The 12,596-nt window shown below is 42.0% G+C and overlaps 1 protein-coding gene across 5 annotated transcripts in view; it reads right to left on the bottom strand.

Moving 5' to 3' along the window:
• Nucleotides 1-3,762: 3,762 nt before the first annotated feature.
• The window catches only part of LOC115153612 (serum response factor), a 59,919-nt gene continuing 51,085 nt past the window's right edge, over nucleotides 3,763-12,596 (bottom strand). For 2 of the 5 annotated variants that reach the window (XM_029699234.1, XM_029699233.1), the window contains exons 3-8: nucleotides 9,878-10,121; nucleotides 6,775-6,924; nucleotides 6,030-6,131; nucleotides 5,547-5,768; nucleotides 5,072-5,148; nucleotides 3,763-4,128 (exon numbers count right to left, since the gene is read on the bottom strand). In XM_029699234.1, the coding sequence (XP_029555094.1) occupies nucleotides 4,033-4,128; nucleotides 5,072-5,148; nucleotides 5,547-5,768; nucleotides 6,030-6,131; nucleotides 6,775-6,924; nucleotides 9,878-10,121 (891 nt within the window). In that variant the 3' untranslated portion in view covers nucleotides 3,763-4,032. Of the gene's footprint in view, nucleotides 4,129-5,046; nucleotides 5,149-5,546; nucleotides 5,769-6,029; nucleotides 6,132-6,774; nucleotides 6,925-9,877; nucleotides 10,122-12,596 lie in introns of all 5 variants that reach the window. The other 3 variants (XM_029699236.1, XM_029699237.1, XM_029699235.1) reach the window with 3 other exon arrangements.

Raw genomic sequence — 12,596 nt, forward strand, 5'->3', positions numbered from 1 at the left:
TAATCCTGCTTTAAGAAATACCCCTCACATGTAAAAATGGAAAACGTCAACAAATATCCAGCGTCTTTGCACTGACTTGTAAAGAATAAATTGTCCTGGATGTCAATTCCCATCCGCATATATAAATCAACATAATATGCACGAATATTACATTAATTTACATACATAGTGTGTAAATAATTTATTTATATGCAAATTAGTTGCACATATATATATATATATATATATATATATATATATATACATATATACATATATATATATATATATATACATATATATATATATATATATATATATATATATATACATATATACATACATACATACATACATATATATATATATATACATATATATATACACACACACACACACACACACACACAAAACAACTAAATAGAAAACAACTACATGCCATCGCACAAACAGGCTAAAAATACAATTTGATTCAATTTAAAAAATAATTATGTACATTTCCAAATGTCTTTAACCTCAATGTCCCGCATTCCCCACCCATTTATAAATCCCAATCTTGCAACCCCACACACACACACGCACAAACGTTCAGACAATTAAGGTATCTTTGGCTGACGTGTGAAGCTGCAGCACCTGCATCGTGTTCACATGGCAATTACTTACAGATCTTTCAAAAGAAGATAAACAAAAAGAAAAAACACCCAATAGAAAAGGGGATGTAGTGAATACCTCAATTCCTTCCTATGCTTTAGTGAATGAATACATATGTTTTTTCAAACATCTACTAACATACAAGGGTTAACAACACACACTCTTCCGTGCGTGTGTACAGGGCATTCGGAAAGTATTCAGACCCCTTGACTTTTTCCACATTTTGTTACATTACAGCCTTATTCTAAAATGAATAAAATAAAATTTTTCCATCAATCTATAAACAATACCCCATAATGACAAAGCGAAAACAGGTTTTTTGAATTTTTTGGCTAATTAAAAAAAGAAAATGAAATACCTTATTTGCCTAAATATTCAGACCCTTTGCTATGAACTTCGAAATTGAGCTCAAGTGCATGCTGTTAACATTGATCATCCTTGAGATGTTTCTACAACTTGGAGACCACCTGTGGTAAATTAATTTGATTGGACATGAATTGGAAAGGCACACACCTGTCTATATAAGGTCCCACAGTTGACAGTGAATTATCAGAACAAAAACCAAGCCATGAGGTCGAAGAATCTGGGGAAGGCACAGATCTGGGGAAGGCTACCAAAAAATGTTTGCAGCATTGAAGGTCCCCAAAAATACAGTGGCCCCCATCACTCTTAAATTGAAGAAGTTTGCAAGCACCAATACTTTTCCTAGAGCTGGCCGCCCAGCCAAACTGAACAATTAGGGGAGAAGGGCCTTGGTCAGCGAGGTGAACAAGAACCCAATTGTCACTCTAACAGAGCTCCAGAGTTCCTCTGTGGAGATGGGATAACCTTCCAGAAGGACAACCATCTCTGCAGCACTCCACCAATCAGGCCTTTATGGTAGAATGGCCAGACTGAAGACACTCCTGAGTAAAAAGGCACATGACAGCCCACTTGGAGTTTGCCAAATGGCACCCAAAGGACTCTCAGACCATGAGAAACAAGATTCTCTGGTCTGATGAAACCAAGATTGAACTATTTGGCCTGAATGCCAAGTATCACCTCTGGAGGAAACCTGGCACCATCCCTACGGTGAAGCATGGTGGTGGCAGCATCATGCTGTGGGGATGTTTTTCAGAGGCAGGGACTGGGAGACTAGTCAGGATCGAGGCAAAGATGAACAGAGAAAAGTACAGAGAGATTGTTGATGAAAACCTGCTTCAGAGAGTTCAGGACATCAGACTGGGGTGAAGGTTCACCTTCCAACAGGACAACGACCCAAAGCACACAGCCAAGACAACGCAAGAGTGGCTTCGGGACAAGTCTCTGAATGTCCTTGAGTGGCCCAGCCAGAGCCCGGACTTGAACCCGATCGAACATCTCTGGAGAAACCTGAAAATAGCTGTGCAGCGACGCTCCCCATCCAACCTGACAGAGGTTGGATGGGGAGAATGGGAGGATCTTGAGAGGATCTGTAGGGAAGAATGGGAGACACTCTCCAAATACAGGTGTGCCAAGCTTGTAGTGTCATACCCAGGAAGACTCGAGGCTGTAATCACTGCCAAAGATGCTTCAACAAAGTACTGAGTAAAGGTTCTGAATACTTACACTACCATACAAAAGTTCAGGGTCACTGAGAAATGTCCTTGTTTTTGAAAGAAAAGCACATTTTTTGCCCATTAAAATAACATAAAATTGATCAGAAATACAGTGTAGAAATTGTTCATGTTGTAAATGACTATTGTAGCTGGAAACGGCTGATTTTGTACGGAATATCTACATAGCTCGTACAAAGGCCCATTATCAGCAAACATCTCTCCTGTGTTCCAATGGCACATTGTGTTAGCTAATCCAAGTTTATAATTTTAAAAGGCTAATTGATCATTAGAAAACCCTTTTGCAATTATGTTAGCACAGCTGAAACTGTTGTCCTGATTAAAGAAGCAATAAAACTGGCTTTCTTTAGACTAGTTGAGTATCTGGAGCATCAGCATTTGTGGGTTCGATTACAGGCTCAAAATGGCCAGAAACAAATAACTTTTTTCTGAAACTCGTCAAGTCTGTTCTTGTTCTGAGAAATGAAGGCTATTCCATGCGAGAAATTGCCAAGAAACTGAAGATCTCGTACAACGCTGTGTACTACTCCCTTCAGAGTACAGTGCAAACTGGCTCTAACCAGAATAGAAAGAGGAGTGGGAATCCCCAGTGCACAACTGAGCAAGAGGACAAGTATATTAGAGTGTCTAGTTTGAGAAACAGACACCTCACAAGTCCTCAACTGGCAGCTTTATTAAATAGTACCCGCAAAACACCAGTCTCAACGTCAACAGTGAAGAGGCAACTCCGGGATGCTGGCCTTCTAGGCAGAGTTGCAAAGAAAAAGCCATATCTCAGACTGGCCAATAAAAAGAAAAGATTAAGATGGGCAAAAGAACACAGACACTGGACAGAGGAAGATTGGGAAAAAGTGTTATGGACAGACTAATCTAAGTTTGAGGTGTTCGGATCACAAAGAACATTCGTGAGATGCAGAAAAAATGAAAAGATGCTGGAGGACTGCTTGAGCATGGTGGAGGCAATGTGATGGTCTGGGGGTGCTTTGGTGGTGGTAAAGTGGGAGATTTGTACAGGGTAAAAGGGATCTTGAAGAAGGAAGGCTATCACTCCATTTTGCAACCCCATGCCATACCCTGTGGACCGCGCTTAATTGGAGCCAATTTCCTCCTACAACAGGACAATGACCGAAAGCACAGCTCCAAACTATGCAATAACTATTTAGGGAAGAAGCAGTCAGTTTATCAGAATATCTTCTGTCTATAATGGAGTGGCAAGCAGTCACCGGATCGCAACCATATTGAGATGTTGTGGGAGCAGCTTGACCGTATGGCACGTAAGAAGTGCCCATCAAGCCAATCCAATATGTGGGAGGTGCTTCAGGAAGCATGGGTGAAATCTCTTCAGATTACCTCAACAAATTGACAACTAGAATGCCAAAGGTCTGCAAGGCTGTAATTGCTGCAAATGGAGGATTCTTTGACAAAAGCAAAGTTTGAAGGACACAATTAATAATCATTATTTATAACCGTGTCAACATCTTGACTATATTTCCTATTAATTTTACAACTCATTTAATGTTGATATTTCAGTTTTTAATTTGTAATAAATGTGTAAACATTTCTTTAAATCCTGTTTTTGCTTTGTCATTGTGGGCAATAGATTGAAGAGGAAAAAACCCCCAATTGAATCAAATAAGGCTGTAACGTAACAAAATGTGGAACAACTCAAGGGGTCTGAATACTTTCCGAATTGACTGTTTACTTACAGTATTGTACTGTAAAGCAACAGAGGTGTAAAATGAAGTGCTAAGGCATCAATAAATAGAGATGTCAGTCTTTGTCTATTTGGCCGGTTTTCATGCGTTTGTCAGTCGTTCTTAGCGCTCTGTGTGGTGTTCAGGTTGACCATCTGCAGCTCTGTCAGGTTACTGCTGCTGTGGCTCGACTTCTGACTAATCACCATCTGCAACACAACACATCAACGTCAGCATGCGCCACTGAAAACCTCTATGCTCAGCACGGTTCCACTTTGCATGCTTTAATTTGTGATTGTTGTCACCTTCTGCCTTCTGTCACACAATACTACTGCCTAACAAGGTTAGGGTCAATTCCATTCCTGTAAATTCATGAATTAAACCAAATTCAAATGACAATTTTTCCTTATTGAAAAGCATTGATACCACCCACACGCCTGCACACATACACACATCCACTGTTTTTTTGCTGCTGTATTTGTACTGTTGCCAGTTTCTTCGGTCTGTGTTGTCCGTTTTGTCTAACATTGTTGTTGTTTGTCAGTCCCTTTTGCCTCTTGCCAGGCCTTCACTGTAAATACGAATTTGATCTTAATTCACTTAATTGATATTTGTTAAGAGAATATCCTGAATTGACTGGAATTGAAATGGAATAGACTCCAACCCTGCTGCCTAAGCACCAAATTATTGACATGAAATTTACTAACTTAAATAATCTCTTTTAGATAAGAACGCCTTTTCTAAAAGCATCACTTTGCACAAGTTTGGTCATTTGTGTTCTTACAGTGTAACTATTGTACTCTAACTAGGGCTCTTGAAACACAATGGCTTATATTCTGTTCCTAAACTTTAGTCATTCACAAACCACTAAACAAAAACAATCTGAAATCTCAATCTTGCATGACTTTCTCAATTATAGTAACAAAACAAGTCTTCCAAATAACATATGGTTTTGCTTGTGTCAACAGTGTTGTCCAAATGTCATAGGACTATATCATCCACATACAGTAACAGTACAGGAGGCAGGCCAAACCCTATCCCTCCACAGTGAGAAGACAGTGCTCTGTCCGGATGCATTAGTGCAGGTCAGTGGCATGCTGGTTGCAGATAGAATATGAGAGTTTCACTTGTAAAATGTAGGTCTTGCCGTACTGGGTGTAGCTGCACTGCCGAGACTGGGATCTGCATGGTGCCCGAGGGTGCCGTAAGGAATACCTGAGGGACAGCACCTAGCCAGAGAGACGGACACAAACAACATGAAGAACACAGCCCTCTCATCTAAACTAACATTTTATCACTGAATATATACAGACACTATGTGCATGGTGTGTAAGCTATACCACCCCACTTTGGGTCAGGGTCAAACCCACTAGCCTGTCATAATCAACGTCCTGACTATGTAGCTATATTCATACCAGACCTGGGTTCAAATAGTATGCGTTTTCATCCTTTGAGCACTTGATTGAGCCTGCCTGGAATGGGAGCATTTTGAAAGTTCCAAACTCAATCTGCCCAACTAAAAATATTGTCAAGAAAAAAATACTAATTGAACCCAGGTCTAATTCATACATCAATCAACCTCCCCCTCCCTGGTTTCCCCATTAACCCATGACTGATGTAGTCTCACCTGTGTCCCAGCGTAGCCTACTGTAGTCTAGCGTGGTCTCACCTGTGTCCTGGCACTGTCCATGGGACACCTGCATGGCCGAGGGGCCCTGAGAAAAGGTGTTGAGCACAGCCAGGCCACCATCGGCCAGCGTGGGCGTGGACGCGTACATCACTGTATGGGGGCTGGTGTACATCATGTGACCCGCCATAGATGTGGGCACTGACGATGTGACTATGGTCGCTGGGGGGAGTAGAAAAGAAAGTGTGAGACAAAGAAAGATTAGTTTATAAGAGACATTGCCCACCAGATGGCCCTGTATCACTGAGGATAAAGTCCATTCTGTTCAACCACAGTTGACCCCTCATAGCAGTATTGTAGACTACAACCTTCCACCTACTCAGCTCACTCAAAGAGATACATTAGAGTTAAGTTAGACTATGGCTACAGCTTCTCACACATAACCAGAGATGTACAGCCCTGTGTTAATCAAAGGATAGTTACCAGTGGAGACAGAGGAGGTCTGGGAGATCTCCGAGCTGCTTTCGTTGGCATGTGTGGTGGGGTGCACCTGGATGGCCTGCAGCTGCTGGGTCATCCCTCCCCCTGGAGGAGAACAGGCAACACCAAACACCTGCTCACTCACCTGTACACTATTCTATCTTAATGTCAGAACACTTATAAGAATATTACAATTTCGACCCATACAGTTTTGGACATGGTTTCATACGTATAATCAGCTAAAGTTCATGCCTGCCTCATGCCTGTTATCCAATGTACATCCCCTCTGCAGCCACAGACAGACTAGTCTCCCTATTTTTTCCCGGAGCACAAATCAGAACATGAGTAACTACATCCGCACAAATGAAAGATAAATACTAGCCCTTTATGGAAATATGTAGTAAGGCTTATACCCAAGTCCCCCCTCTTACAATTAAATTTATTTTATAAAGCCCTCAAGACATCGGCCTTATCATCCCACGAATCTCAAAAAACACAACTGGGGCAGGGCCTTGTCTTACAGAGCTACGGGATGCCCGCTTACCCATTGATATAGGAAGGGGAGGAAAAGGGCCCTGTGTTTCTGTAGCGCACATCTCACACCCAGTACCACACTGACTGGACTGCGCCAGGCTCTAACGATGTGCAACACTTCTCTCTCGACAGACAGACTAGTCTCTAGGCAGACACAGACTAGTCTATCGACAGACAGCCTAGTCTCTTTCTTTCTCTCGACAGACTGACTGACCTAGGGAGACTGCAGTGGGGAAGCGGAAGATGGCCTGCTGGCCCTGCTGTGTCAGTTGCGATGAGGTGAGCGTCTGCCCCTGGATGGCCAAGGAGTGCTGGTGCAGCTGGCCGAGAGGAATGGTGGGGGTGCCGGGGGGGAGCGGAGTGCCTGTTGCAGGATGGAGACGAGAAAAGGAAGAGTTAAACATGGGGAAGGGTGTTGCATAGCCACACTTGGTCATATGGTCCATTGACAGTTTCTTTAGTTGCGCTATTAGGGTTTGATTTCAACAGTATTTTTTTTTTTTTTAAGTAGTGTGTTGTTCCACCTGGCACTGGTCATGTACCAGACAGGTGGTGCAGAGAGAGTGAGGGAAAGAGAGAGAGGCTCCCAAGCTCCCCTTCAGCCTGCTGTCATAATGGGAGAGAAAAGAGAGATGGGGAGAAAGATCTGCTACCTCAACTAGCTACAGCTTCAGCCACACTGTCACTACATACAGACTTCACCCAGCAACAACAAGGGTAATACCTTACTGTCAGTGACTGCACCACTACATGACATAAGACTTTCTAAGCTTTAAGGTGGATATTGCCCAGTATTGCATAGTTGTAAGAGACCTGGACCTCCTGTACTGATTTTACCTATTTTAATATAAATATTCCAGTGAGAGTAATACAATGAATTCATGGCAATGCAAATATACAAAATCAAAGACTCCTTTATAAAAGCGACAGCCAGCTTATATTACACAGTTTTCAAAGCTCTGAACCAGAATATATACAAATCAAATCAAATTGTATTTGTCACATGCGCCATATACAACAAGTGTAGACCTTACAGTGAAATGCTTTCTTACGAGCCCCTAACTGACCACGCCGTTTCAAAAAATATGGATAAGAATAAGAGAAATGAAAAAATAACAATATATACAGGGGGTGCCGGTACAGAGTCAATGTGTGGGGGCACCGGTTAGTTGAGGTAGTATGTACATGTAGGTAGAGTTAATTAATTAAAGTGACTGTGCATAGATGACAACAGAGAGTGGCAGTGGTGTGGAGAGGGGAGGGGGGGTGCAATGTGAATAGTCTGGGTAGCCATTTGACTAGATGTTCAGGAGTCTTATGGCTTGGGGGTAGAAGCTGTTTAGAACCCTCTTGGACCTAGACATGGCGCTCCGGTACTGCTTGCCGTGTGGTAGCAGAGAGAACAGTCTATGACTAGGGTGGCTGGAGTCTTTGACAATTTTTAGGGCCTTCCTCTGACACCGCCTGGCATGCGATATACAGTGCATTCGGAAAGCATTCAGACCTTTTTCCACATTTTGTTACATTACAGCCTTATTCTAAAATGTATTAAATAAAAAATGTTCCTCATCAATCCACACACAATACCCTATAATGACAAAGTTATTATGCTTTAAAAAAAAAATGTTTTTTGTAAAAATTAAAAACTGAAATACCTTATTTATATAAGTACCTAGTATTTTGTTGCAGCACCTTTGGTAACAATTATGACCTCAAGGTGGTTCGTTGCAGTAGCGTGACTTGCGTCTCCACATCAACTGTTTACCTTATGGCGCATTTCACATCTCCAGGAAGTCCTCTCAGTTTGGCTATGTTTTACATGTGTAACAAAACACCAGTATCCAGGAAGGAAACGTGTACATCTATGAGCTCAGCAGCTCCTGCCTTTGATTTCCATTGTAATAGAGGAATAATTGGAAGGTCCAACACAATGGCCATCGTTGAGAGGGCTGCCGAACTCTGCCTATAATTAGTAATGAATATTCAATAAATATTGGGCAGCTAGTGCTGAGATTATAATTTAGTCCTACTTCATGGAGCCCCGGCTCAGACAGAGTGTTGAGGAACCAGGCGTGGCCCCTCATTACATCACATTGCATCACATTGCGCCAGAAAAGCTACAGTATCTATCTAGAGAGATGGTGCATAAAATGTGCCCCTTGTAACAGGATTTGCTATACAGTGCATTCGGAAAGTGTTCAGATCCCTTGACTTTTTCCACATTTTGTTTCGTTAAAATATGTCGACAACCAGACCTGGATTCAAATACACGCTTATTTAAGTATTTGTATTTTACATACTTATTTTCTGTGTATTTGAGTATTTTAAAATCATTTAGCAGAATTACATACTTCTATTTGAAGTATTTTGAAATATTTCCTATAAATATTATTTGAAACTATTTTCAAATACTTGTTTCCAAATACAATTTAAATACCCCTAGAACCAAACAGACCTGGGTTAAAATGCATGGGAGTATTTCAATGTTTGTATTAAAAAATGTACTTGTCTGTATTTGAGTATTTTCAAATACATGCCAATACTTACCAAGTGTATTTCCGAATACATTTCCAAATATTCAACTACTTGTATTTTTTAAGAAAAAATATCAAAATAATTACTTTGAAATATATGTGAAAGTAATTTGGATACTTTAAAAAGTATTTGAACCCAGGTCTGTGAAGAACTAACCCTCTTGAGTGACACACAAGCATGGTACACAATTGTCACATCGAGTTGATCCCGGTGAACCCCAACTCCATTGTAGAGAATGATGTCTATGTATCTCAGTAAACAAACAAACTGCAGTAAATGATATGCGTTTCTCTTTAGAGATGGGTTGTGTTCATTAAGACACAGACAGACCAGTAGGATTGTCGAGCTTCTACTGTCCGAGAGTACTTAGTACTTCTGAACAGAGTGCCAGACATAATTTGCTAACCTAGTGCCAACTGATTCTACATGTAGAAGTGGGCAAAAAGGACATCCGTCAGTCGTCCACTGGCGGGTGGTGCCTATAACACACCACACAGTCAGCAAGCGAACAAACGGCAAACTAATGGCCCCCTACTGTACAGACCAATATTTGGTCTGGTGAGTTTTCTCCTTTAGCCACCAAGCAGAAGAATACAGGCGCTCATTTTAATTTTCTGTTGCAAAAAATGTGAAAACATTACATTTACATTTAAGTCATTTAGCAGACGCTCTTATCCAGAGCGACTTACAAATCGGTGACCCTGGATGCTGACTGGTAATGGTATAGTGGAGCATAGCATAGTATTTTTTATTAAAGTATAGCATAGCATAGCTATAGTTACCTGACATGAAGGTGAAGCCGCTGGGCAGCTGCATGACCTGCCCTCCGGAGGCACCGGTGGTCTTGAGGATGGTGCCGTTGGCATTGACATTGCTGCTGGCCGAGACGGGCGCCAAGTAGTTGGTAATTGGGAAGGAGGGCCCGCTGCTTACCTGCATGCTGGTGGAGGTGGTGGGGGCCGTGGGCGTGTGGGTACTGGTGGTGCCCGGGAGGCTGGCCACTGTGAACGCAGGCTTTAGCTGGTCCTGGGAAAGGAGGGAAAATATGAATTATGAGTGGGGCTGTCAAAATAGTAGTTTCATGCTTCCATCAGAAAGTGCAAAAATTTTGTATTTTTTTGGCTCTTATCCACTGGACTTACTGACTAACTCAATTACTGACAGACATATTTTATTGAACCAACCAAGCCCATGACAGCACTATTCACTAGAGCTAGTGGGGTAGAGAGGAAGTTCATAGCCAAGCAATTACCATTGATTTACTCTCAGCCCTATGTTCCCAGCAGGTAGCCATTTCCCCTCTTTAATATACTGTATGTATGTATGAATTGTTGGAATCAGCTAAACTTTGAACATTGAGATATTAAATGAATAATAGGAAATGAAAGAGACTGGGTTATGTTAGAAGTTAATGGTTCTCAGAAGAAAGAAGGCGGCTTTGGAATGTGTTTGATGGAGGAGAGCAGAGCGATGTGTTGATATAGGGGAGACAGATGGACATCTGTGTATTAGATGAAAGAGGGGTTGAGGTCAGGAGGTGAGGACAGATTCTCTTAAGAGAGTAATAAATGTTTGGAATCCTGTTACCCTCTTTATTAGCTTCCTGTAAAGCCATAAAATGTAAGGATTGGAGAGAAAGGGGAGTGTCTTAAGTAGGATGCATATAAACTGTGAAGTCTGACATCTTTTGCTGTCTGTTTTCAGCTGTACAGAACCTTTGGGAAGAATAAACTTGGTTAAAGCTTCTCTAGTGTCCGTGGGTTATTTACTCTGAAAAATAAGAACCCAATAGTATGTATGTATGTATGTGTAACAGTAAAGCTTCCTCACCCCAACCTGGGCTCGAACCAGGGACCCTCTGCACACATCAATAACTGACACCCATGAAGCATCGTTACCCATTGCGCCACAAAAGCCACGGCCCTTGCAGAGCAAGGGGAACAACTACTTCAGGTCTCAGAGCGAGTGACGTCACCCGATTGAAAAGCTATTAGCGCACACCACCGCTAACTAACGAGCCATTTCACATCGGTTACACTCACCCCCCTTTCGACCTCCTTTTCTGCAGCAACCAGTGATCCAGGTCAACAGCAACAATGTAACAGTATAGCTTCCGTCCCTCTACTCGCCCCAACCTGGGCTTGAACCAGTGACCCTCTGCACACATCAACAACTGACACCCACGAAGCATCATTACCCATCGCGCCACAAAAGCCGCGGCCCTTGCAGGGAGAACAACTACTTCAGGTCTCAGAGCGAGTGACGTCACCCAATTGAAACGCTATTAGCGTGCACCACTGCTAACTAATTAGCCATTTCACATCGGGTATGTATGTATGTATGTGCGTACAGTTGAAGTCGGAAGTTTAAATAAACTAAGGATGGAGTCATTAAAACTCGTTTTTCAACCACTCCACAAATTTCTTGTTAAGAAACTATAGTTTTGGCAAGTCGGTTAGGAAATCTACTTTGCGCATGACACAAGTCATTTTTCCAACAATTGTTTAGACAGATTATTTCACTCATAATTCACTGTATCACAATTCCAGTTGCTCAGAAGTTACATACACTAAGTTGACTGTGCCTTTAAACAGCTTGGAAAATTCCAGAAAATGATGTCATGGCTTTAGAAGCTTCTGATAGGCTAATTGACATAATTTGAGTCAATTGGAGGTACCTGTGGATGTATTTCAAGGCCTACCTTCAAACTCAGTGCCTCTTTGCTTGACATCATGGGAAAATAGAAATAAATCAGCCAAGACCTCAGAAAAAAAATTGTAGACCTCCACAGGTCTGGTTCATCCTTGGGAGCAATTTCCAAGCACCTGAAGGTACCACGTTCAACTGTACAAACAATAGTACGCAAGTATAAACACCATGGGACCACGTAGTCGTCATACCGCTCAGGAAGGAGACACATTCTGTCTCCTAGAGATGTGTGCAAATCAATCCCAGACCAACAGCAAAGGACCTTGTGAAGATGCTGGAGGAAACAGGTACAAAGCATCTGTATCCACAGTAAAACTAGTCCTATATCGACATAACCTGTAAGGCCGCTCAGCAAGGAAGAAGCCACTGCTCCAAACCCGCCATAAAATAAGCCAGACTACGGTTTGCAACTGTATATGGGGACAAAGATTGTACTTTTTGGAGAAATGTCCTCTGGTCTGATGAAACAAAAATAGAACTGTTTGGCCATAATGACCATCGTTATGTTTGGAGGAAAAAGGGAGAGGCTTGCAAGCCGAAGAACACCATCCCAATCGCGAAGCACGGGGGTGGCAGCATCATGTGGTGGGGTGCTTTGCTGCAGGACGGACTGGTGCACTTCACAAAATAGATGGCATCATGAGGAGGAAAATTATGTGGATATATTGAAGCAACATCAAGACATCAGTCAGAAAGTGAAAGCTTGGTCGCAAATGGGTCTTCCAAATGGACAATGACCCCAAGCATACTTCCAAAGTTGTGGCAAAATGGTTTAAGGACAACAAAGTCAAG

This window comes from Salmo trutta, chromosome 18 (assembly GCF_901001165.1).
Source record: "Salmo trutta chromosome 18, fSalTru1.1, whole genome shotgun sequence".
Taxonomy (NCBI): Eukaryota; Metazoa; Chordata; class Actinopteri; order Salmoniformes; family Salmonidae; genus Salmo; species Salmo trutta.